General features: G+C 38.3%; 1 protein-coding gene across 7 annotated transcripts in view; it reads left to right on the top strand.

The window, feature by feature from the left end:
- The window catches only part of magi1b (membrane associated guanylate kinase, WW and PDZ domain containing 1b), a 453,246-nt gene that overhangs the window by 399,928 nt on the left and 26,514 nt on the right, over positions 1–26,804 (top strand). For 6 of the 7 annotated variants that reach the window (XM_043708282.1, XM_043708285.1, XM_043708281.1 and 3 more), the window contains 7 exons: positions 4,237–4,328; positions 6,364–6,556; positions 9,458–9,748; positions 11,555–11,755; positions 15,404–15,497; positions 16,744–16,795; positions 23,605–23,748. In XM_043708282.1, the coding sequence (XP_043564217.1) occupies positions 4,237–4,328; positions 6,364–6,556; positions 9,458–9,748; positions 11,555–11,755; positions 15,404–15,497; positions 16,744–16,795; positions 23,605–23,748 (1,067 nt within the window). The remainder of the gene's footprint in view (positions 1–4,236; positions 4,329–6,363; positions 6,557–9,457; positions 9,749–11,554; positions 11,756–15,403; positions 15,498–16,743; positions 16,796–23,604; positions 23,749–26,804) is intronic. The other variant, XM_043708283.1, reaches the window with a different exon arrangement.

The following is a 26,804-nucleotide window of genomic DNA, read 5'->3' as shown; positions in this document are numbered from 1 at the left end:
AATGTTAATAAGTACACAAAATAAAGTTTGTCATTTGCAAGTCAGTATTAGTTTTTATTTGACTCACTGAATTCATTGGTATAACTAGATGTTAAAATGAAAATGTTACCTCAAACTGTCACTAAAACTGAAAAGGTCTGCATCTCAGCAATGAGCTATTTAATATTTTCACGCTGACCTTTAACTCAAACATCTAATTGTTTTACTGACTTAAACAGATTTGGATTCCACTGATCTGTTACTGACGATCAGTATGTAATATTCCTGTGACATCGTCTTTAACAATGTCCATCGAAATGATTGCAAGAAACATTAAAGTGTTACTCTGCCAAATTGCATTGCAAAAAAGCTGTTGGATAAAGCAATTTAGAAAGAGCTACGGCAATTCAGCAGCAGCAAGAATAGATCCCATCTTTAGTCTCACACCTCTATTTCAAAACCAATCCCTTATTTCACTTCTGTATTCCGTTAAAAGCCTGGGAAAAATGTTAGAAATATTTGCTAGAAATAGTTGTGTGGAGTATAGTAACATATTGTAAACCCCATATTACAGCAGGCTGTGTCAATATAGTGTTGTATATAATTTTCATTCTGGGCTACAAGTCAAGAATTGTGAACAGATGCCCTATGTAATTGGTTAAAACTACAGTTTGGCTAAATACTTAGTCTTTTCATTGCACCTGGTCATTGAAGCCATTTTATGCTATATTCTTACCAAATAAATGTTAGTTACACATCATAAATAATAAACAGAGAATTGGATAGAACCTGGCAGTGGAACATGGGCCTTTTTGCCTAGCTGGCTCATACTGATGTTTTAATGCTCCATTAAGGCTCCTTGCAACCTACATAATCTAACCCAATCAACATAATCTTCTAAAATATAAGAGTTTTGCAGATGATGTCACTCGCATATTGTTTGACCAAGCCTTTTTTTTCACACAAATTATTGATTCATGATCCTTTTATGCACACTCTCCATTTACAAATTTGAATTAAAAATATATTTATTCTGTGTTCTTACATCTTGTGCTAATTGCAACCAAAAAGCGGGAAAACTACTGATGGGATGTTGACATTCTTCTACCTCTGATGCAGCTGTGCAAGAGCAGTTTGAGAAAGATTTTCCTGTGGAGAATGACACTTCATAATGCGGTGTGCTAGTGTTCTGAAATACCAAAACACCCAGAGACATATATTGATATCATCATTATTAGCATTTTAATTTTTACACTGTAATCTACTCATGTCGTGAAATAAAAAATCCAGTACATTAGGAACACACTCCAGGAATTGAGAAGGAATGTTTGATATACACAGGGAAAAGACCTTTGTGTGACAGTAGTGGATTAATCCCTAAGGTTAACTTAACCCCAGGAGGAATCTCAGTATGATTATGTGATTCAAAGAGTCTTCAACTTTTTGTCATATCCTAATGCAAACAAGAACTTTTATGCATTTGTGATAATTGTTCAAGGTTCAGATGAAGCAAAAGGGAATATGTTGAAAGCTGCTGAGAGAACAGAAGTATATTGGAACTCCCAGCAGTGTCATTTGCTGCAGACAAACTAATACCAGTTGTGTGTCAATTACATATGAATGGTAACAGAATCGCATGTGGTGAATGTGTCCAAAAAAAATTATACTTCAAACAAACTTTAAGTTTTAATCATCATAGCATTACTGAGAGTTATTAATTATACGTACAATACAAGACATTTAACTGCTGTTAAAAAAAAGTAACAATGATAATTGCAGTAGTGATCTTCAAAATGTATTTAAGTTGTGTTATTAGTTGCTTCAATTAACATTAGCAGCCAAACATATTTTTTTGATGGATTTGATTGATAAATGTGATTTGTAATCCTGCTACACTGATCATTTCCTGCAGGAAGGCTACTCATAAATCATATGAATGTGAATGAAGTTTTTAATGGCCAGTGGCACCACATAGAAATAATCATTTAGATGGTTGGTAAAGTGGAGGTGCAGCACAGCTAGGTGAACCAATAAATAAACCAAAGGCCTATGATGGGTGGCAAATTTCCAACGCTCATTGATTGTGTTTCTTCACAGTCAAATTGTGGAATTTCACCATCCACATTGGGAATATTAAGCATGAGATGTGATTCATTTCCTTACTTTTTGAAGAAAATCCTTATTTTGCATTTAGTACCCTAATTTTATGTTATTCTCCTACCATTGCTATGTTGCTGCATCTGTTGAGCATTTATTCTTCTTGAGGTAAAGTTGATTTTCTTCTTATAAAATTATATTCTTATTTGACTTGCTTTTCCTTGTTCCTACTTTATGTATAATTCTCATATATTTGTTTTATCGCAAGTTTTTTATCATCACATAAGGAAGTTGTATGTTAGAGACTACAATTATTATCTCAGTATTTTCCTTCCTTGAAAGTTTAAATGTTGTCCCTCCAATTTGTTAAAAGGATTGGGAGAGGTTGATAAAGATGAAAGGATAAAATATAACAAAAATTGAAGAAACTGAGAGGAAAAGTAATCCAATATAAGAAAACAGTAAATTATATGGGGTTTAGTAAAAGAGGTGTTGAAAATCTCCGAACAGAAAATAGGGCCATTCAGTCCATTGAATGTGCTGCACAATTTAATATGATGGTGGCTGATTGAACACTTCAATGCCTTTTCCCCACACTACCCCAAAACCCTTTAAAACTTATTAACACTGCCGTCAGTCAGCTATTTAACTAGCGGAAACACCACAGCTATATGTGATACTGACCTTCTGCAATATTCATAGAATCCCTACAGTGTGGGAAACACATTTGGCCCATTGAGTCCACCCTGATACTCCGAAGAGCAACTCACCCAAATCCACCCCTCTTATCCCTGTAATCCCTACAAATCCTACAAATCCCTGGACACAGTGGGAAATTTAGCATGACCAATCCATCTAACCTGCACATCTCTGGACTGTGGGAGGAAACTGAAGCACTCGGCAGAAACCAACGCAGACATGAGGAGAATGTTCAAACTCCACACAGACTGTTGTCCCAGTGTGGGATTAAACTCTGATCCCTAGTGCTGTGAGGCAGCAGTGCTAACCACTGAGCCACTGTGCCACCCGTGTATAATCATGTATGCAAATCTTTTAGCGGTGGTTAGTGAATAACAGTCAGGAGGAGGGCGTTTAACTGAATTTCATTTGCCTTCACTCACTTTCAAGGTACTAAGGTCCAATGTTGTCCTTCCAGCTTTTGCACAGGCTAAAGTTCAAACCTGGAGCCATTCTGATTTAAGTGGCTCAGCAGCAGGGTAATCAATTAACTACTGATGTCAGCAAATTAACTTCCTTTGGATAAATTTCAATTATTTAATCCATTTTTTAGATAAAACTGTCTTAAGCACTCATGTCTCCTTTTTTGATTTTGCATTCACCCTGTCAGCAAGTTAATTAGGAACAGTACTGTCAGAGTTTTGATGAGTAATGTAGGTGGTTAAATGCATATAAAATGATGCCGATGTAGTAATTGCTCAATAGATATTTGCTGGAGAAAGGTGACAGATAAATGATTTAAGTACTGCTGATATTCAGCATCAAGCATAAGGGAATATGCATTATTATCACCAATAAAAGAACTGTCCTAGCAATGCAGACATTAATGTTTATAATGAATTGGGTCCTGATTTCACTTAACTTTTAACCAGTTGAACATCTAATTGAATGCACAGTGTAGAAGTGTGTGAAGCTGGCATTTTATTTCTCTAACAGTATAACCAGATTAACCATTAATTATCAAATGCTCCAAAAAGCCACTATTCAATCAGATTATAATCTTACTTGCTCTGCCTGGTATAATTCTAACAGGGGACATCTGCTATCCACCACTGAGAAAGAAGGTGAGGTTCGGTCAAAGTGTCAGAGATTTATTGCCAGCAATGCCCTTATTGAGTTTCTACCCTGCAGCCAACTTGGATACATTGCCATGATTCACAGCCTAGCTGTTGCAGTAAATTGCAACACTAAAACCACAGTCTGTGATTTAAACCTAAAATCAATTGGGGATGGTGACACTGATTCTAACAGTGGAAGCCTTTAACTTGATAGTGCCATTTGCTGAACCATTCTAAAGCTCTTAAAACTGTCGGTGCGGCAAACAAAATACTGTCTCTGTCCAGTTGTTAATGAAAACCAATTGACCTTCATTATGTTCTTCACACATGTTTAGTGATATGACATCTATATGCTTTTCCACAGTTCCTGATTATCAAGAACAAGATATTTTCCTCTGGAGAAAAGAAACTGGATTTGGTTTTAGGATACTTGGTGGAAATGAGCCTGGAGAGCCAGTGAGTAATTAAAGTTGGCTTGCTATTGCTCTTATTTATAATGCTACATTTGGGAAATTAAGATTTACCTTGTTTCTATATTGAACCTATGTGAAACAAAGGCATACTTCCCCTTTTAAAATTACAGAAGTGGTACACAAATTATTAATTGTGTATTAGATTTTGATGCAGCTTTGGTAAATTCAATAGTGTCTGTGACATATGCTGAACTTATGGAGATAAATGGTGTTGAATTCATTTTATCACACAATAAATTGAATTCATTTTCCAGTTTTAGTGGCCAGCCTTACAGAAGAAAGGAGTGCCTCAAAGTAATAAGTCACTTTCCTTTCCTTTAGATAGTAACAAAACTTATTCACTTGCTTTGAATGAAATTTGGTAGCTTCCTGAATGCCAGGTTTGGCATACCTGCCTGCTCTGATAGCATCAGGAACATCTCCACTAAGTTCCATAAGTTGTGCTTATTCTTTCTTTTAACTTAGAACTGCACATGAACCCAGCTATACAAGAGTGTAAATTAGTTTGGATTTGTCTGTAACTGTGCATATGAACAGCAGCATCGATTGCTTTAAGTTCAGTCGGCTTTACTAATAATACATTGTCATTTTCTTCATAAAATTTGATGATTGCAGATTGAGGAAAGTAAAATTATTCGACTCTATTAATTTTTTTTCATAAACTTCAGAATAGAGGGAAGATAAACTTAACTTCCTTTAATAAAACTCTGAATATTTCACCATATTTTTTGTAAATTCAATTCTTGAGATCTCTTTTCATGAGGTTTGGAACCCATTGCTTTGCCACATTTAACTGTAGCCAGACAGAGTTTCCATACCCTTGGGGAGTGGGGCACGGGGGGAAGGACTTCCTCCTCCCAGCTCCACAAACTCCCTTACCAGTAGAACCCCTTCCTGAAGCACACGGTGATTGCTCCTGCCCTCTACCCCATCAGTATGGCGTATGTTTCCCCAGGTGGGAAATGTCATCAGGTGGCGAACCCTACCCATGACTTTGGATGCACAATTTCATTGTAAAACAGCACAGTGAGCCACCGGTCACCCACTGCAGCTACTTAGCCCTACTCTCAGTGCATCAGCTAATAAAAGTTACTCTCACATGCAAAAAGTTTTCAACATCAGCTAAATTGACATTAAGAACTTTAAACCTTTAAAGTTCTCTAAGTTTAAAATGGTGCTGAATTTGTAGCTGTAGCAGTTTGAAGATTATCAGTATTTTAAGAAGTCAAACAAAGATTTCCTGCTGTGCAGGCTTTTAAGTGTCAAATTCTGAATTGTGCATCTGTTGTTTCATTAAAAATTCATTGTTGAGGGTATGAGGAACTAATTTTCACTCTTCAGTGCATAAACATGCAGACTGTGATTACACATTGTCTTCTCACTAACGTTTGTATAATCACTGCAGCTACCACAAAATGGTAAATGTTTTAAATGATCATTTAGATGAATTTGGCTTTGCAAGCTATTGAAGTAACTCGTTGAATTCCTGAAATATTTTGAATAATTTTCTATTTTCAGTTTTCCACAGATTATTCCATCCTTGTGCTTTTCTGTGCTCATCTTCTACTGCCCATCTTCTAGAAAATGATTAAACATTTCTTGTAGGCCACATATTTTTTGTATTTTGTCTTGGACACTCCAGTAAAAGCATCGAGTCAATGGCAACGTTTTATTTTGTTAAGCAGTGAGAAAAATGTAGTATTTTCATCTGCTCAAGATGAACACCTGCACGCTTAGTCCAAAGTACCATTACTTGGTTGGGTACATATTTGACTCATTGATGTATGTTCTGTTTAATACTACTCATAATATCTCAATTTTAAACTGATTGCAGTCTGTTAATGAGCTTTTATTAGAACTACATCAGGCTTTTATTTTACTTTTCCTTGTGTGTTTACTTGTGAAAAGTGGGAATTAATTGTGTTGAACCTACTCAATTAACATGATTGGAGCAAAGTATTGCGACTGATCTTGATATATGCTGAGTTGAAAAACCTTTCTGGTTCCTTTTGGTCCAGATCTACATAGGCCATATCGTGCCACTGGGTGCTGCTGATGCAGATGGACGGCTACGCTCCGGCGATGAGCTAATATGTGTGGATGGCACAGCCGTAGTTGGAAAGTCCCACCAACTTGTTGTTCAGTTAATGCAACAAGCAGCCAAGCAGGGTCATGTTAATCTGACTGTGAGACGTAAAGTGGTTTTTCCAGGTACGTAGTTGTCAACGTGGGATTGGCAACAAAATGCTCTTGCAAGAAAGGTCGTGTTCCTGGAGTACAAAGATTTTCACATAGACATTACATAACTTTGCAGAAACAAAATAATTTTGTCCTGTTTTTAAATTATGTATGAAAAGCAATTTATTGATTAAATAACAACTCTCCCTGTTCTTGATATTTTAAATAAATGATTGAAGGTGAATCTAGTTCATTCTCATCATGTTACTCCAACCTTATTTCTTTTACATTACTCATTTCAGAATCTTTGATGCTGCACATCCTGATGCAGTGGCTCACATAAATTGACAATCTTTCTCTCTAATTGTAGTTTTTCCAAGATCTACACACTTGTAGGGTCTTTTTCTCCCTAAGTGCATCTCTGCAAGATGAGACAAATGCTTTCATCATCTGCGCTGGGCAGCAACAAGCAACCTACATCATTTTGGAATGAATACTGAGCCAGCATTGAGATCTCTGGATGATTCACTCAACAATGACTCATCCAGCTGCATTCATTCAAAAATGGCTTAAGTCAGCTTATGTCACAGGCAGTTTGTAAGTTCTTGGAAAGCCTGGGAGATAGGACACACTCTGTTCCCAACTTACTCTTTCACTCCCTAAACTTCACATGGTATGTCAGAGGTTAGGAATTGCAAAGTTTTGTGTCAGAAAGTCTTGACAAGGCTGTTATGTCCTTGAAAACAACAGATTTTGTTTTGAAAGTATAGAATGTATCATTTTCCATTGTGCTTTTTAATCTTGTGGATTTACTGGCACATGTTAAAAATAGTGAGCCTTCTTATATCTGCAGAAAGCAAGTCCTCCTCAGGGGAGGATGCCTTTGTGATGTGCTCAAATTTGTCACTTTTTAAATTATATACAAAACTGTCCTGAGTAGTGTGCATGTGGCATAGAGCTTGGGAATGGTTTTGAGACTCTTTAGGAATGGAGACACACTCTCCATCTGCATTCTAAGGAGCTTAGCATTTTGGAATGTGACCAGCTGTTGAATAGCATGCTAAATTTGGATGGAGTAATGATTTATTTTGTAGGAGGTTGCGTTTGAGGGTCCTGCTTTTCTTTTTGATGTTTACATCTGCCGAGCATTTTCTTGAAGTTTACAACCTTAGCATTCCAACTCACCTTGAGCAAGATTTCAATCCTATAACCTCTGCCTCACCAAAACAATCTTCCATCTGTCTAGCACTGTCTGTCTTTACCCCATACTCAGTCTAACTATTGCTGTGGAGGCCAAGTCATTGAGTGTATTTAAAACAGAGAGAGATAGGTCTTGATTTGTAAGGGGATCATAGGTTATGGGGAGAAGGCAGGAAAATGGGTTTGAAAAACTTATGAGCAGGGATCGAATGGCAGAGCAGACTCAACGGGTGAATGAGGTAATTCTGTTCCTATATCTTGTGGTTTTATCTTGAACTTGATAACCATCAGAAAGGGACAGAACCAGGTTTTCAAAGGTAAGAATATGAAGAGCTGAAGTTCTGACCATGTTCATGCAGTGCTGTCAGAGAACCTTTGTTTGTTGTGATTGCTAATATAGAATCTTGTTATAAAAATCATTTGTCAGACTGCAGTACACTTACTATGGCACAAAGTTACCACTTGAACAGAGTGGGGAGAGTACCTGAGGCATGAGCATTCAGGCACTTGGGAGTTGCATAGGCCTGCTGACCCTCTGCTATCTGACCTTTTGAAGTCCTGAATGCATTGGCAAGCCCAGTCAGATTGTCAGCTGTCTTTGAAGACCGCCATCCTGATGTAGTTTCTGGCCCTATACAGTACTGGCTTTGAGTTTTCTACTGCCAAATTTGCCATTTAAAATCTCTTTATGTCACTGACACTGATGCAATGCGGGTGTAAGACTCAAAAATGATCTCAGTTTCCAGCTCCTAACTCCCAACTAAAGACCCAAATGAAGAGTCTGGAATTCCTTTCCTAACCCTCTCCACCTTCTCTAAATACCTCTTCATGCACACTCTGTCTGTCTCTCTCTTCATTTCCCTACCTTCTCTCTACTTGTTGACACTGCTTAGAATCTAATTTTTTGACCAAAGTTTAAGTTATCATTACTACTGCTCAGTTAGGTGACTCAGTGCCACATTTTGTCTGAGATCTTCTGGTGGCTAAAGTCATCTTGCTATTAAAAGCATTCTATAACTGTAAGTTGTCGTTAAGTGTGTTCAAGAGTGGGATTTTTTTTGGATTGATTTTTATAAGTTGAATTTTATTTTGCTGATGGAAGGGACTGAGGCCAATTGTACATACTCCATCTTCTTGTAGTTTCAGGGTAACTTACTCGATATAGTTTGGGATATTTGCATAGGTACTTGCTGAACAACTTGATTAACCTTTCAGGGGAAACTCAAAGCTGTCGACCATGAAGGGTTTAGCAATCTTGAGGTTTATGACTCTGTTAACAAAATGAAGAGCAATTTTTTTTATTGCCAGTCACCTTGTTGGAAAAAAAACATAACATAAACCATTTTTCATTCTTCTGACAACTTTCGGGGTATGGCTCCAAACTTCCCAAGTTCTAATATTCAGAGTGAACCGAGAAATGACTACCAACAGACTGATTGATTGACTGTGTGTGGCGTCATATCTTAGATTAATCAAGTCTTCAACCACATATTGATAGGATAGTTGACCTGATGCAAATCAGAGCTGAAAACTCCCGGCTAACTTTTACGCTAACTTCCTTTTCTCTTATAAGCAATTATCATGGTGGATCTATTACCTAAACAGATGTTAGCTAAGGATGGATCCGTCTTTTACCTTTCTCTAATTCCTTCAGTCTTACTGAGTATTCAAGTGTCAACTGAGATGTTGTTCTTCCATTTAGAAACTGATTTTGTTTCACTCCTCTCAATGCAGCAGCCGTACCAAAGCCTGAGACTGAAGTACCTGCCTCTCCAGTCTCATCACATCACAGCAGCAACCAAGCAGTTTCCCTGACTGAAGAAAAGCGCACCCCCCAGGGCAGTCAGAACTCTTTGAACACGGTGAGCTCTGGCAGTGGCAGTGCTGGTGGAGGTGGCACTGGTGGTGCTGGTGTTGGAGGGGGTGTGCAGCCATATGACGTGGAGATCCGGCGTGGAGAAAATGAAGGCTTTGGTTTTGTTATTGTCTCGTCAGTTAGTCGACCAGAAGCAGGAACCACATTTGGTAAGTTATATTTGAAAGAAAACATATTTGAATAAACTACAAGCTCAAAATAACAGATTTATGAATGCAAACATGATACACTACAATGTACATGTTTGGCAATTAGATATTAGATATCTAATTGTGCTGAACTAGTATTTCTATGGTGAACCCACTCCTGTATGTTTGACTTATCCTATCATTCAAATGAGTTTGATGTATAGACATTTTTAATGCAGTTCATTATTTTATTAATAATTTGTCTTTTGTATTAAAATCACAAGGTGATTGAAAGTATTTGATGTTTTTTACTGTTTGGAAAAGTACTAGATCAAACTTGTTTTGAAACAATAGATTAATTGTATCCGTAGAGTAACATGGCATAATATAGGATTTGTTAATTTTATGTGGATTTATTATGGTCATTGGACTTTCCTAAAACCCTGCATGAAATGCTTGCTTTCTGCTTTGCCTTGCTACTTGTGTGGTTCATCTTAACTGAGCAATTCTTTGGGTTCCAATCAGTGTGCTTTCTTTGCTAATGATTAAGTGTAGCTGATTCGAGCTTGGCTTTTATTTTTTTTTTAAGTTTGAGATTACATAAGAATCCACACAGTTTACTTGCTGTTACATACTGCAGCTCACAGTTTTTAATCAGTGACTTTTTTTTTCCCCTGAGTATTAAAGCTGTAGCATAGAAACTAACGTCTTGATTCCAAATGGATATCACTGGATTTAAGGTTTGCTTGCCTTTCTGCAATGAGAAAGAACAGAACATTGGCAAAGTGCTAAATTTACTCACATAATAGAACTCCTAAACTTGGCCTAATCAATACCAGAGGTGAGCACCAGAAACTGTGAGGCTAGCCACTATCAGTCTTTTCTATTTGGATGTTACATTATAATTTTGACACCCTGAAGGAATGACATTTAACCAAGGTGTCTCCTTTGACTTCTGGAAGTTTCATTAATACCGCATCCCCAGGTCATTGTGATTTTTATGTGCAATGCTTGCTGATCCACAGTTCCACATTGCATTAATTAATTTGGATGAGAGCTCAGATGTCTGAATATATAATGGTAAAAGTGCACTTGGTTAATCATAGGCCTTAAAATTTTCAGAGGATATAAGGGTACATAAATCAAATTTCCACTTTCCCTGATTAAAATAAAATACATTTTTGTATTTTGTACATAACCAGCATATGTTAGTTTTTTTTTAACCTGATTAAAGGTGCCAGAATATTTCTCTCAATATTTATTCCATTTGTCCTTTTATTGCTCACGATACTCAGAGCTTGAAACATTTCATGTTAACTTGCATGAGGATTGTCAATTTGCATTTCACTTTTAGCAATGTGTCATTATTAAATGTCACTGAGGTAATAGATCTCAATCGAGTGCCTGCTTCCTGTAGCAGGTGGTGCCACTTGCAGTTGGCATTTCCTTGCTAGACACCTGTCCCAAATGTCCACTGGAATACTGCAGATACTTTATTTTGTAGAGAAGGAAACGACCATGGACCTAACTGGGAACTGCATGCAAACTCTTGAAGACGTTGCAAAACTTGTGGGAGATTATATTTGATTATTAACAGCTAAAAATCTTTAGAAGAGCTAAAGATGGAGCTGCACACTGTCACTTCACAGCTGCATTTTGTAGAACAGATTGCCAATGTTTTGATCATCAACCATGGGATGTAAAGCATTCCATCATTAATTTTGCTTGGTGGCACAGTAAATTAACCCCTGACCTTCTGTCTCCCTGTCCTCCTCTCCTAATGGTTCACCTTTACCACCTTCCCAATTAAAACTTGTACAAAACCAGGCAATGCATGTGTAGCCATGCCTCACAAAATAGGTCGGATCATTGAAGGAAGCCCTGCAGACCGTTGCGGCCAGCTTAAAGTTGGAGATCGCATTTTGGCTGTTAATGGATGCTCGATTACCAATAAGTCCCACTCGGATATTGTCAACCTGATCAAGGAAGCTGGAAACACTGTAACCTTGCGCATCATTCCTGGTGACGGTGAGTCAGCAGCTCTCCTACTTTCACAGAAGCAAGACATTTAATACTTAAATTACATATTGCAAATTTACATTGTTACTTTACGAATTCTCCTGCTTTGATTTATGGCATATTCTTACTTTCATGGTTTACTTAGCTTTGTTGAATCCAAATTGTCCATTTTGAATCGGTAAAGGAGAAGCCCTACAAGTTCTAGGTGCAATAATTTAATACAATGTATTTGTGAGATGATAACTGTAATTTTAACGATTTGGCACTTCCAGTATGACGTTTTGTCCAACTGGGAAACCTATTGTGAATCCGAGCCAAGGGGATCCTGAGTTGTAGTTCGCACAGTTTTCTGCCCATCGTTTCCTACGTGACCTTCCCTTTATTGTAAATTTGTGAGAATTATTCTATGCCCAAGCCATGGTTAATTTACTTTTTCTTACATAGGATACTAAAACCTTTGCAAGATATTTCAGTGGTCACATTTTTCCGTTCAGAATGCAACCCAATAATTTATGGTTGCTGAACATGTCAAAGTTTGTTTATTTTTCTGAGGAATTACAAGATTTGTATTGGTGGGTTTAAAAAAAATCACATTGATTTTCAATAGAGACAAAATAATCTGATAATTAATAATTTAAAAGTTGGATTTAACAACAGAATCGTGAGCATTCCAAGAATTGTCAGTGCATGTGAAGCTATGTTTTTGAGGCTTGCAAAATGATAACGATAAAAATGATTCTCTCTGACTATTTTCATACTCTATTCTACAAGATTATTAATATAGCTATGTGAATGTATTCCATTGAGAAAGTATTTCTGGGAAGAATCCACCATCTATGGCTAACTACAGAAGTTCACAATGGTATCAAGTTGAAAGAAAAATAATGCAGCTTTGAAGATTAGTGATAGGCCAAGGGGTTAGGAAAATCGTTAAAACTATTAAAGGGTGATCAAAAAAAGGTAAGAAATTAAGATTTGAGAGTAAGCCAACAGGAAATTGAAAAACAAACAGTAAAAGCTCTGAGAGCTAAAGTAAATGTTGGTCCCTTGTGAGATGAGATTGAAGAACATCATGAAACCTTGAACAAGCACTTTGTATTCATCTTTATGGTAGATGATACAAAAAAAGCATTCTAATAACAGTAGGCAGGAAAATAAGCCTGGAGGAGGACATAAAGGCCTGAATTTTCACGGAATTAGGTGAATGTTTGAATAATTTAAAATGGCATGAGAAGTCCAATTCCAGGATTTCAACAGCTCTTGAATTTTGCTGGCAAGCAGGAAAAAAAGCCATAACGTTTTCGGAAAAATGAGCTGGTGTTTCTACAAGTTGATATTAGTGTTAATCAACAACAGAAGTTTTAAGCATTTCATGCCTCTTAATCAAAGACAATGACAAAGCAGACACACAAAAGGGGTGGCACGGTGGCTCAGGGATTATCACTGCTGCCTCACAGCACCAGAGTCCCAGGTTCAATTCCAGCCTCGGGCAAACTGTTTGTGTGGAGTTTGCACATTCTCCCCATGTCTGCATGGGTTTCCTCCGGGTGCTCCAGTTTCCTCCCACAATCCAAAAGATGTGCAGGTTAGGTGAATTGGCCTTGCTAAATTGCCCATTGTATTAGGTGCATTAGTCAGAGGGAAATGGGTCTGGGTGGGTTACTCTTCAGAGGGTCGAAGGGCCTGTTTGTACACTGTAGGGAATCTAATCTAAAACATAATTTATAACTCCATGAAGACATTAAACTGAGTTAAAATTTCTGGTCTGTGCCAGGTGTATCCTTGCTGAAATCAGCAGAGAAGGCCGTAAGTTGGTTTGGGAGTTATAATGAGACATAGCACGGATGGCGAGTATGAGTTGACTTGAGGATTATAAGAGGGAGTGAAAGCGTAAAGGCTAAAGGACCCGAGCGATTTTATTACAGTTAGTAAAAGATACCAGAGAACTGAGCTGGGCCTTTTGACCAGCCCACATTGACACTTGACCACTCCTACAGCTACTTCCAATCTTCCTCCTGAAGCAAAGAGTCTGACTGTATCCCATGTTGCCGTAACTCCACATCCCTGCAGCAAAACTCCAGCCATTCATAGGCATTTCTTTTATGTGCATATGAAAAGCCAGGATATCGCCTAATTCGAGCTGCCTTTCTCTGTAGTGAAAATCCAAGGAAAAGAATCTCTAAAAGGATAGAAGTAGGTTGTGAATGTCGGATTATGTGATGTTTTGCACTTCTACAGAAAGAATAGAAAAGCAGAATATTTAAATGGGGACAGACTGCAGAATGCTGTAGTACTGAGAGATTGGGATGACCTTACATATGAATTACAAAGACCTGGCATGCATGTACAACAAGTAATAAGAAGGCAAATGATGGTACCCTTTATCCAAGAGAAAGTAGTATGAAAGCAGGAGAAATCTTGCTACATATCGGTGAGATTATATGTACTGTGTACCATTTTGATTTTGTTATTTAAAAAGCGATCTTTTTGGTCACTAAGTTGATTCTTGAGATGAAAGAATTGCCTTTTGAGGAAAGTTTGGGGAATTTTTACCTTCAGTTGTCGGATTTTAGAAGAATAAGATGTGATCTTACTGAAGTACAGGCCTGAATATTCCAGGGGTGGGGATAGGGTGACATGGTTAAGCTAAGTAATCCAATCCTCAGCACTGTGAGTGGCGTCTCATTTTGTAGAATATTCCATCGTCTTCAGTTCCAGTAGTTCTAGCAACACCAAAGCTCAGTTGTTCACACTTCTGTGAGATCATAAAGAAGCCAGCCATGGATCCCGAAGTGCGATACATCAGGGGTGGTCAGTGTTCACGCAACCTCGGGTGGGGGCTGGACTGGTGGGTTTTGAAGTATAGGTAGGTAAGAAAGAAGGGGCATACTATCTTCTCAGGGTCACCCAATGAGCTAAGGGCCCCCTCCAAAAATAGCACCCCACCACCGTTCCTTCCTGTCATTTTTACTTTTAAAGAAACAAACTGTCCATATCATGATTTGGACTATGGACAAGGTTACCTTGGAGTCAATTCAGCTTTTACCAAGCTCAGTTGAACTTGAATTATTTATTTGTATATAGTTGATGGCTACTGATCCCAGTGCCCACTCACCCAGCATACCCAGCAGGTGTGCTTGGGGCTGGGTGGGAAATTGATGGGTTAAGAAGGCCATCCTATTTTATGGGCCCTTTGTCAAAAGCCCACTCAGTGGGTGCACATTATATCCAACCAATAGATTCTAAAGGGCCTTTACAGTGGAGATCTCAGAGAATTTTCTTCTGGTGAGGCAGTCTTGAACTGGGGGCACGATTTCAAAACAAGTTATCACCCATTTCGGATGGAAGTGAGGACTCTGTTCTCTCCAACGTTTCTGAAACTTTGAAATTCTTTCCCAAGGGACAACTGAGGGCTAAGTCATCGAATTTATTCAAGGCTATGTTAGACTACACTGGAGTCAAGGCTTATGGAGTCAAGCAGAGAAATGAAGCTAAAGGCATGATCAAGCCAACCATGGTGTTATTGAATGGTGAAGCAAGCTCAGGTCAAATGGCTTGATCTTGCTTCTATTTCTTTGGAAAACAAGCAAACATTTATCTAGAATATTAAAATGATCAGTGCAACATTGTATCTAAAGTTTTTTTTTCTTCTTTTAGAATCCTCCAATCCATCCTTGCTAACAAATGCAGAAAAGATTGCAACAATTACAACTACTCATAACCCTCAGCAGCCACCACAGGATGGTGGAAGGTAAGATATGTCCTTATTGTTTTGTAGTTACTGTGATGTAGCTGTACTTGGAAGCACTCCATTTGTTTCCAGTTGAGAAAAATCAGCCACTTCTGATATTCTGAATACTAGTTGTTGACCTCTGATTGTGCATAAAATAAGAGTGAACTTCTCCGTGCCACTTAATGTCATCCCTTTCCCCAAAGATAGTTATTGTAAGCAAAAATGGCAAGTTTAGTTTAATAAATATACTGCCAGCAGCAAGCTGAAGGCAAATCTAGGCTTGGCTGCCAGCAGACAACATCTCAGTTTGTTCATGACTGATGATCAGCATTTGCATGAGTTACCACAGGGTTACCAGTCATCACAGCTGAGCCCCAGCAGCATCTCCACATTCAGGAGAGAAGGACAGAGAGCAGTGGGAGAGGAGTTGTTGAAAAATGATATAAGTGGAGAAAAGTCATTGTCCTGAAGTTTGTGGTCAGCAACAGTGATGAATCTCACTGCTGACATTGAAGAAAGCTACTCATATTGGTCTAGAAATCTCTGTACCATGGGCATCTCCTTTCCTGATTTTAAGACTATCTCCCACCATCCAGCAGCAGAATTGTGAACAAGCTGTTTAAACAACAAATCAGACTGAAGAATTCTAGTAAATTACAAACAAAGACTTAATTATCACAGATTATCTTTAATGTTTATACATTTTACAGGAACTTAAATAAAATTTGGCACATATGCAAGAGAAGATAAGATTTTAGCTTTTCAATACAGCATTTTTATCAACATAGAAATTTTTTGTCAAACACAATTATAAAATGTATTTCCATTTCTTGATTTATTTTGGGACCTCAGAAATTCTTAAGCAATAACTCTGACTTAGTATGCAGTTAAAAACCATGTCCACTACATTAGCAAGGTGTACTTTTTCTTTGGCGTGTTTAAGAACATTGTTACTGCTTAACATAAGAAATTCTCATCAATTCAGTGATTTCTAAAACATTGCCAACTTCAGCACAATCGACAGAGGAGCAAGGATTCACTGATAACAATTTCCTCACTGAAATAGTGAGCACTGAGGGCATCACAATTAATACAACACCAAAATACAGGTCATTAGGGTATGGTATAAGAATTGATAGCTTGATATTATATTATTCTGTAAAATGATGATTTAACTATGATTTTTGAGATAGGATTTGAGCTCAGTGTAAATAAATGACTTGGAAGAACTCAGAACTCAATTTTTTTTAAATTTTGTTTTAAGGAGTAACACAAAACCAAAGCCAGATGTATCCTATGATTATAAGTCAGCTCAGGTAAGTGTCAGTTCTGAATTTAATTACTGGAAATAGATGTAGTACTGGATGAAATGGTATTAGATCAAGACCATTTAAAAGATGGGAATATTTTTTAATATTATGTTAGGTGTTATTCTCCTAAATCCAGCACATGTGAAGATCAGAAAGAAGAATTGCTGTCATGTCATTTTATTGCAATTTGATCCACAAGGCAGTTACTTGACCCATGCCACTTTGAACCAACATCTCAAAAGTACTAAAGTGGGCTAAATTGGTTGATTTTGTTGTTCCTCCATCCATGAAGCAATGGTTGCCTTCTGCTCAGTATCTACTGCTTAATTCACACCTGCCTCAAAAACTTCGGCAGGGATTAGAAACGGAGACTCCTCAAGTGGAGTCATTTTTTGTCACCATACAGCAGAACATATCGGGGTGCCATTATAGTATTGGACCAACATGCTAGTATATCTGAATGGTCAGTGTTTTGGTGAATTTACTGACTTTGGTTCTGAAAATTACATTTTGGCCTTAGCAATTATTTCCTGTTTGGAGGAGGCTAGCTAGTGTGTAAACTTAATGCAAGCAAACCATGAGAACGATTTGAGCCCATAATTATTCATTTAAGTACATTGATACAATTATAGTGTAACCAGTCACACATGAAATGCTTAAACTGAGTGAACTAAATGCTTAGCTGAACATCTTTGTATCACTACTTTTTTTTGACATGTCTCAAATTTTCAAATAATTGAAAATATTAGTATTTTTGTCAATACTGGATGATCATTGAGCAGTGGTGTGCACTTGGTTTTGACAATATTGTGGCTAATTTTTATTTTGTTTAATGAGTAACAATCCAAAACTTGCATAGAACATTTCAGAAGAAACCAGACATTCTGCTGAACAGATCTATTGTGCTGTTTATGTTGCACATGAATCTTCTTCCACTGACCTCCTATTAACACAATCTGTTTAGCTTTATGTTAATTATCTAACTTATCCAGTTGTCTGTCTTTGTAAATCTTTTGTTTTCCTAAAATGTATCCATACTATTTACCTCAACCACTCTGTTTAAATTCTGAGTGAAAAATTTTGTCCTGAATTGCTTATTGGATTTTGGTATTTTGGCTCAGTGGATAGCACTGCTGCCTCACAGCGCCAGGGACTTGGGTTCGATTCCAGCCTTGGGTGACTGTGTGGAGTTTGCACATTCTCTCCGTGTCTGTGTGGGTTTTCTCCGGGTGCTCCGGTTTCCTCCCACAATCCAAAGATATGCAGGTTGGGTGAATTGGTCATGCTAAGTTGCCCATAGAGTTAGTTGCATTAGTTAGGGGGAATGAGGGTTACTCTTTGGAGGGTCGGTGTGGACTAGTTGGGCCGAAGGGCCTGTTTCCACACTGTAGGGAATCTAATCTAATCTAATCTTAATCAACCTGTCCAGGGATGATAGGGCACACCTTGGAGTAGGTGAGTCTTGAACCCAGGCCTCTACTGTGTCTCAAGAGATTTACTCTGCCAAACCCTTTCATAATTTAAAGAGCTTGTTTAAGTCTTCAACAAATGCAGAATACTGAAGAAACACAGCAGGTCTGGTACTATCTGTGGAGAGAGAAGCAGAGTTAATATTTCCAATCTGGTATGCTACTTCTTCAGAACGGAAAGGTGCTGGAAAATAGTTTTTTTTTAATATACATTTGATAGAAGCAAAGAAAACAACGAGGTTGTAACTGATGGAGAAAAAGAAAAGGTTGTAAAATGGGTGTAAATTAAGGTGTGAAAGTGAGAGAATTGATTCTTTCTATTAATTGCAAAGTAAACAAGACATAAACAGCAAGGCTATGGGGAAGGAATGGAGGCGAATGTAAGAAAAATGGAAAACAGACACAATGAAGTCAGTTTGTGACGTTACTGAACTCAATATTGAGACTTTGAAGCTGTCAAGAGCCAAAGCAGAAAATGAGTTGATCTTCCTCCAGCTTGCATTGTGTTTCATTGCAACACTGCAACAGACCCAAGACAGAAATATTAGCATGAGGCAAAGTGATTTTAATGAAATAGCAAGCAACTAGAATGTCAGGGTCATTTTAAGGACAGAGTGGAGGTGCTCAACAAAGCAATCACCCACTCTGCGCTTGTCTCGCCAATGTAAAGGAAACTGCATTGTGAACAGCAAATACAGTGGACTAGGTTGAAAGAAGTACAGGTGAAACTCTGCTTCACCTGGAAGGTGTGCTTGGGAACTTGGATGTTGATGAAGGTGGAGATGAATGGTCAAGTGTTAATCCTTCTGTGATGGCATGGAAAGGTGTCACGGAGGAATGAGGAAGCATTAGAAGTAATGTAGGAGTGGACCAGTACGTCACTGAGGAAGTATTCTCTATGGAATTTCAAATTTTCAACATCCGCAGTATTTTGCCATTATTTAGCTTTGAGTTTTTATTTTTTCCTGGAGAATGCCAACCTCGTCAGTTCCTTCCCTTGAGCAAGGAACTATCAAATGTTGCATTAAATTCTTCAAGATATTTCACGATCAGTTTGTGATTTGTGCTGATCACAGCATGAGCAGTCGTAAGGCTGAGATTGATGTAAATGTCTGCCTTCAGAAAGGGAAATATTTCTGCAGTTTGAAGGGCCAAATAAGCTTTCTGCCTCCAAGATTTCCCACATACTGCTCATGTAAAGCCACTGCAACCGTAGGTAATGGGTACTGAGAAATTTAATTAATCAAGGTCTTTGGTCTGAAATGTGGAGCTACATGAATGTCACTTATTTATAACACCTATTATCGAATCATTGCTTTTTAGACCACAGTATTGCGCCCCTTTTTGTGTTTCACTTTGAATAAAATGAATATTCAACAAACTAAACCAACCATTGATGTCTAAGCTGGCAGTTACACTGTCCAATATGCATCAAAAATGTCCTAGGTTTGTTCAGTTTGTTACAATTGGGTTCATGATTCAGTGTAGAATAGAGACAAGATGCCTGAGCTCCCACTCCTGATGGCTATCAAGTGACCTCTTGAGGAGATGTATGTACTGGGGTGGAATGTGTTTAAATTTGGTTCTAATGCTTCATATTGCCATGTTGGCAGGCAATACTAACAAGGGAAAAAAATATTTCTTTTCTACCTCCAAACAATGAATTGACCTCACTTAGCAGGTAATTATAAACATTTGCTTCATGTTCTGAGATCTCAAGATTTCCATGAAGTTAAGGAAAAGATCTACTTGCTATCTACTTGTATAATTTTGACTGTCAAAATTTTCATAGGATATTCATAAAATATTTTCTTTACATGTTGAAAGTTGTTTGTAGTGGCATCGCACCACAAAACTGGAGCATAGGGGAACAAATCCAAGCAGTTTCTGATATGAAATCAAAAGAATAAACTATTAATCTAAATCCCTGAGTTTAAAATGTAATCTGCAAAGAATTGTTTTTTCAATCAAGTTGGATTCTTAGATGCAATGATGAGTCATCTTTTTCAAGCTTATTATTTGGTTTGAGGCAATGTGTATCACTGAGTATATTCAGCCTCTGGTTATCTGGTAAAATATCTCATTGTGGGAGTAGAGTTAGCATCAGATTAGATTTATTTGTATAACTGCCAAATTTATTTATCTAAAATCATCAGGATTGAACACGTCCTCACCAGGTTTGAAGTTGGTGAAGGGATAATCACTAGTGCAAGGGTATCATAATCATTCTCCTTTCAAGAACATGTGCAAGATATGTCATTGAACAAGACATAGAGGCTCAGTCAAGGCATCTGTAGGGTGTGCCTGCATCCACTGATCCATGGAATGAGGTACTCTTCTGGTGATCCCACAGATACAGGAGGACACAGATGGGTACAATTCCTGGCAGAGTCACAAGAATACCATAAATTTTTCAAAGCATTTATTCTAACTTCACGTAAAGCTCTGCTTTCTTAAATCAGGTCATGTATTAAATATTCTTAATCACTTATATAGGGAGAAGCTGGCTGTTCGTCCTTTACAGAGGAAACTAAATGGGTTCAATCCAACAATTTGGAGGATATTAATTGAAAAGATTTGGAGCATTCTTTTTTCTTCTTCTGATAACAGATTTTTATTAGCATGACTTTAATTACATTGTTGACCTTGTTACTACACTGCATTAAAATGAAAGATTTAACCAGAATTCCAATACATGGATCAGTACTTGTTTTACTTTTAATAGCTTAGCATACCTAACCTTTTACCTTTGGAAAGCTGCAGTCTTTAATTTGATATTGCTTTTGCATTGTATCTGCCAAATACAAGTGTTTGATGTTAATTAAAAGCAGAATAGAAAGCTCCAGGAGCACTATTATGCAGGTGGGTGGCCCAAACAGACTGCAGCTGTGGTGTGAGCAAATCCCTTCAACATCTAAAGAAATAGAAATTACAGTGAGCCTGTCAGATCTGCTGTCCTGGAGGAAGATGACTCAGCTACGGAGTGAATCACTTTTTTTGATTAATCAACTTAATCAAAGTGCATTTATTTACCAGTAAAAATTGTAGAGTGTTGAATTCTTTAAAATGATGTGAGGGAACATGCATCCCTCCATTCTATTTGTAACCTATCGCTGGACCACACACTGTCTGATGGAGACCTCTGACCTGATTGTTATTCAAGTGACTTTTCTTTTATATTGTTTTCTGCCTCCTCTCTTGTCAGGTGCCTTGCCTGAACTCAGCAGCTGTTCAGAGGCAAATAAGAAATGTAGGAACACAAAGATTAAGTATCTACCACTATCACTCTACTCATGATACTGCATTACCTCAATAATATAGTGTCCATTTGACAGAAGAGGTCCTGAATCAAGGATGAGTAGTGATAGGACACCAAGTGTTTAAATAAATATTAATGGATTTGAACAAAGACAGACAGTATGCAAAAGTACACAGAACTGCTGTGAATTAGCTGAAATACAGCAAGGAGGGAAGAGGAATTCTTTGTTCTAAATGGCAAAAAAGTGCTAGTTTACTCTATAATTAAGACCAACTAAAAGAGCACAGGGAAATGTAAGTCAGTTACATATTGTTTCTGGGAATGTAACTGCATTGTTGTAAGTCATTTAGGATGGAGAGGAAAATAGCTCTTCTCCTTTAAATTAAAATAAAATCAATTAAATAAAGATACATTTTTCACTCCAATTTAATGACTCCAAAGGTAATCCACAATTGATGAATGCACTTAATACAAGATTACAATTATAGAGAAGGATAATACTGCATTACCTAAACAATATAGTGTCCATTTGACAGAAGAGGTCCTGAATCAAGGGCAGCATGGTGGCTCAGTGGTTAGCACTGCTGCCTCACAGCACCAGGGTCCCAGGTGACTGTCTGTGTGGAGTTTGCACATTCTCCCCGTGTCTGCGTGGGTTTCCTCCGGGTGCTCCGGTTTCATCCCACAGTCCAAAGATGTGCAGGTTAGGTGAATTGGCCATGTAAAGTTGCCCATAGTGTTAGGTGCATTAGTCAGAGGGAAATGCGTCTGGGTGGGTTACTGTTCAGAGGGTCGGTGTGGGCTGGTTGGGCCGAAGGGCCTGTTTCCACACTGTAGGGAATCTAATCTAATCTAATCTAATAGGAGTGCTGTGTTACAGACAGCTTCCATAGAAGTAATAAAAGTCCAAAAAAGCCCAAGAACTGATATCCCTGCGATGGAATTTATTATGATCAAAAGTCTATCTGTCCAAAAAGAGAGCAAAACTGAAACTATATTTAGCTACCATGTCCTTTATGTCTCTCAGCTGCTTTTCACAGAAATTCACATAATACTTGCTGACTTTGTAATATGAGGCAATGACTAAGGATCTCATACTAACCCAGAGCTTTTTTTTGTGTTAGTAAATTTGCTTACAACAGGTTTCCAGTGGCAGGTAAAACCTGCACTTAACTGTGCAAGTTAGGAATAGTTGAGCAGAGTAACATAGTTTTTGAATAAACAAGGCTGAGTGATCTGAATGACAACTCATCTATATCATGTTTTGTTCTGATCGAATTTAAGAATCATGACATTCCACGCAGAGTGTCTAAACCAATTGAAGTCTAATGCTTAGAGTGAAAAATATTTGAATAAGGGCATGTGAATGTAATTCAGTCTTCATTTTAGAGGATTATATTCTGCCCTTGATTCATGTGTAAAACTTTGATAAAGTTTTTAATTTGGATAGTATATTTGTTGAAGCATTTGACTTTTTCTGAAGTGCAAGCTGAGGAGTTTACAACTGAGGCACGAGAGTCCCAGCAGGAGTGGGAGAGCGTAGTTGTAAGGTAACAAGTTCATATAGGCAGTTCCCACTATAAATGTGATCATAGTTTATAATAGGAAAAGTTAATTGATTTCAAAAAGTATGGGCAGCCAAGATATTTTTAATGCATTATGGATGATGCAGTTGAGCAGAGGAAAGGGAGTGAGAATGGTGTTCAAATTAATCTGTTGGAGTGAGTAATCCTAATTGATTTCCAATATCAAGGAGGTGCCTGCTGGGAAAACTCAGGTGAAAATGTGTTCCGGGATAATTCCTGCTTGTGGAGTCAATTGGTTGTCTGGACAGGAGGATAGCTTCACTGGAAAAGACAATGGAGGAATTACAACTGAATCCCAAGAATTTGATATGGTATTGCAAAATTTCACTAGATCAGGATGACCATTTTTTTTTTAAATCAATAAGTTGTGTTAATAGTAGGATATCCAGATACTGATTTTTCTAGACTTTTTTTTATGTGCGTTTGTCATTCAGATTTTGCAAATCAAGAAGACAGCTTTTTTTTTGCAAATATTGTTGAATGTTATTTTTATGTTCCAAGGAACCTGAACTGTACACTGTGGAATTGGATAAGGGACCAAAGGGTTTTGGCTTCAGTCTTCGTGGTGGGCGTGAATACAACATGGACCTGTATGTACTCCGATTAGCTGAGGATGGTGCTGCCATCAGAAACGGTAAAATGAAGGTGAGTAGATATTGCATCAATAATAGATGGTGCATTCATTAATTGTTAGATACCAAAAGCAGATTATTACAGTCATTGCTTAAAAGAAAAGCTATCAAGTTTATAAATTCATCAGATAGAGCAGGAGTGGACCATGTGCCAGAAAGCCTGTAATAGTTGAGTTTCAGCATCAACTCCATTTTCTGGCCAGCTTCCCATAACCTTTGATTCCTTGAGGGAGCAAAACTTTGTGCCTCAGCTTAAAATATATTCAGTGACGGGACATAGAGAGTGCCAAAGATTTCCAAACCCTTGAGTGAAGAAACATTTCCTTGTCTTTAGTTGTACATTACCAATCCTTTAAGGTGAGACTGTGGTTGGAATCCTCCCAGCCCCTGAACGATGTGGGCATCGGTAAGGAAATTGGGAGAATCGTCTGGGATCAACAATGAGAAACTTCCTGCCATTGAAAGTAAACAGTCTCATTTTCCATCCAAGTGTTAAAAGGTGACGTAGAAGGCCTAATAACATGACACATTTTAACATCCTTATTATTACGTCATTTAGCCTCATTAATATACAGTTTGTCATTCTCCCACCCACTACATGGAAGCTACGTGCTAGTGAGGGCAGGAATAGGAGGATAGAGCAGATGAATGCATGGCTGAGGAGCTGGTGTATGGGAGAAGGATTCACATTTTTGGATCATTGGAATCTCTTTTGGGGTAGAAGTGACCTGTACAAGAAGGACGGATTGGACCTAAGTTGGAAGGGGACTAATATACTGGCAGGGAGATTTGCTAGAGCTGCTCGGGAAGATTTAAACTAGTAAGGTGGGGGGGATCCAGGGAGTTAGTGAGGAAAGAGGTCAATCTGAGACTGGTACAGTTGAGAACAAAAGCGAGTCAAACAGTCAGGGCAGGCAGGGAGAAGGTAAGACTAATAAGTTAAACTGCATTTATTTCAATGCAAGGGGCCTAACAGGGAAGACAGATGAACTCAGGGCATGGTTAGGAACATGGGATTGGGATATCATAGCAATTACAGAAACATGGCTCCGGGATGGGCAGGACTGGCAGCTTAATGTTCCAGGATACAAATGCTACAGGAAGGATATAAAGTGAGGCAAGAGAGGAGGGGGAGTGGCGTTTTTGATAAGGGATAGCTTTACAGCTGTGCTGAGTGAGGATATTCCCGGAAATACATCCAGAGAAGTTATTTGGGTGGAACTGAGAAATAAGAAAGGGATGATAATCTTATTGGGATTGGTTTATAGACCCCCCCCCCCCCCCCCCCACCACCACCACCAATAGTCGGAGGGAAATTGAGAAACAAATTTGTAAGGAGATCTCAGCTATCTGTAAGAATAATAGGGAGAGAGGGATGGTGAAAGGTAAATAAAGAAAGACAAAGAGAGAGATAGAGGGATAGAGGCAGAGAGAAAGATAGAGGGATAGAGAGAGAGATAGGGCATTGGCAGCGGGATATTGAGAAACAAACTTGTAAGGAGATCTCAGCTATCTGTAAGAATAATAGAGTGGTTGTGGTCAGGGATTTTAACTTTCCAAACATAGACTGGGACTGCCATAGTTTTAAAAGTTTTGATGGAGAGGAATTTGTTAAGTGTGTACAAGAACATTTTCTGATTCAGTATGTGGATGTACCTACTCTTGGGAAATAAGGCAGGGCAGGTGACTGAGGTGTTAGTGGGGGAGCACTTTGGGGCCAGCGACCATAATTCTATGAGATTTAATATAGTGATGGAAAAGGATAGACCAGATCTAAAAGTTGAAGTTCTAAACAGGAGAAAGGCCAATTTTGACGATATTAGGCAAGAATTTTCGAAAGCTGATTGGGGGCAGATATGTAAACTCTTTGGATTCTCTTAATTATATTTGTCAAAGCTATCTCATGTCCCCTTTTTGCCCTCCTGATTTCCCTCTTAAGTGTACACCAACTTCCTTTATACTCTTCTATGGATTCACTCGATCTATCCTGTCTATACCTTACATATGCTTCCTTCTTTTTCTTAACCAAGGTTTAGGGTGAGAGGGGAAAGATATAAAAGAGACCTAAGGGACAACTTTTTCACACAGGCGGTGGTACGGGTATGGCATGAGGAAGTGGTGGAGGCTGGTACAATTGCAACATTTAAGAGGCATTTGGATGGGTATATGAATAGGAAGGGTTTGGAGGGATATGGGCTGGGTGCTGGCAGGTAGGACTAGATTGGGTTGGGATATCTGGTCGGCATGGATGGGTCGGACCGAAGGTTCTGTTTCTGTGCTGTATGTTTCCTAATATGAAAGCCAGAGTGGATACCTGGCAACTCCAGCTCACCGCCATTTTGTCCAGCACTCCCATCAGTCACCACAATCACACGGCACACTCCATTGGGTCTCCATCCAGCAGAAGCTCCAAACAGCATTGGCAAAGCAGGTCGTCAATAATCCTTTATCAGATATGTGTGGGGTAAGTGAAATGAGTCATACAGGGCATTGGCAGTGCCTGACTTGGTTTTCTGCTGGGCTTCTAAAGATGTGAAATGTCAGGAATCTCATGAGATTCCAGTCAGTATTCCCATCTATGGCAAGTGAGAACATAAGACAAATATAGGTGCATGGTTAATGAGGTGAGTCTGGGCTAGTGCAAGAAACCTTGCTGGAGTTTATGGAGACCAACCCTCATGAGATTTGCTAAAACTAACACATACCTGATTTCTGATTAGATTCAGTCCTGTGTCCCTGCGTTCTCAATCTTCAGCAAGGAAAAATCATGTCTCATTCTCCTCCACTCCAGACAGCCAAGACTCCACTTACTCAGCCTCTCCCACAAGTTAGTTAGCCTCTGATATGCAACTGCCGAAGCAAGTGCATATTCTTTGGACATGGAGATGGAAATAGTGCACAGTATTCACAACAATCTGACACAATTATAGTAAGGCTTGCATATCTGAAACTTAAATTTCCATGCAGTAAAGGCCAAAAAGCAGTTTACCTTCCTACATGCTAACTTGCAAATGCAACCAAATCTCTCTGCATGACAATTACTATAAGTTTCACATCTTTTAAAAAACA

This window comes from Chiloscyllium plagiosum, chromosome 18, assembly GCF_004010195.1.
Source record: "Chiloscyllium plagiosum isolate BGI_BamShark_2017 chromosome 18, ASM401019v2, whole genome shotgun sequence".
Classification (NCBI taxonomy): Eukaryota; Metazoa; Chordata; class Chondrichthyes; order Orectolobiformes; family Hemiscylliidae; genus Chiloscyllium; species Chiloscyllium plagiosum.
The sequence above is the reverse complement of the archived record's forward strand: the minus strand, read 5'-3'. Positions and strand labels throughout refer to the sequence as shown.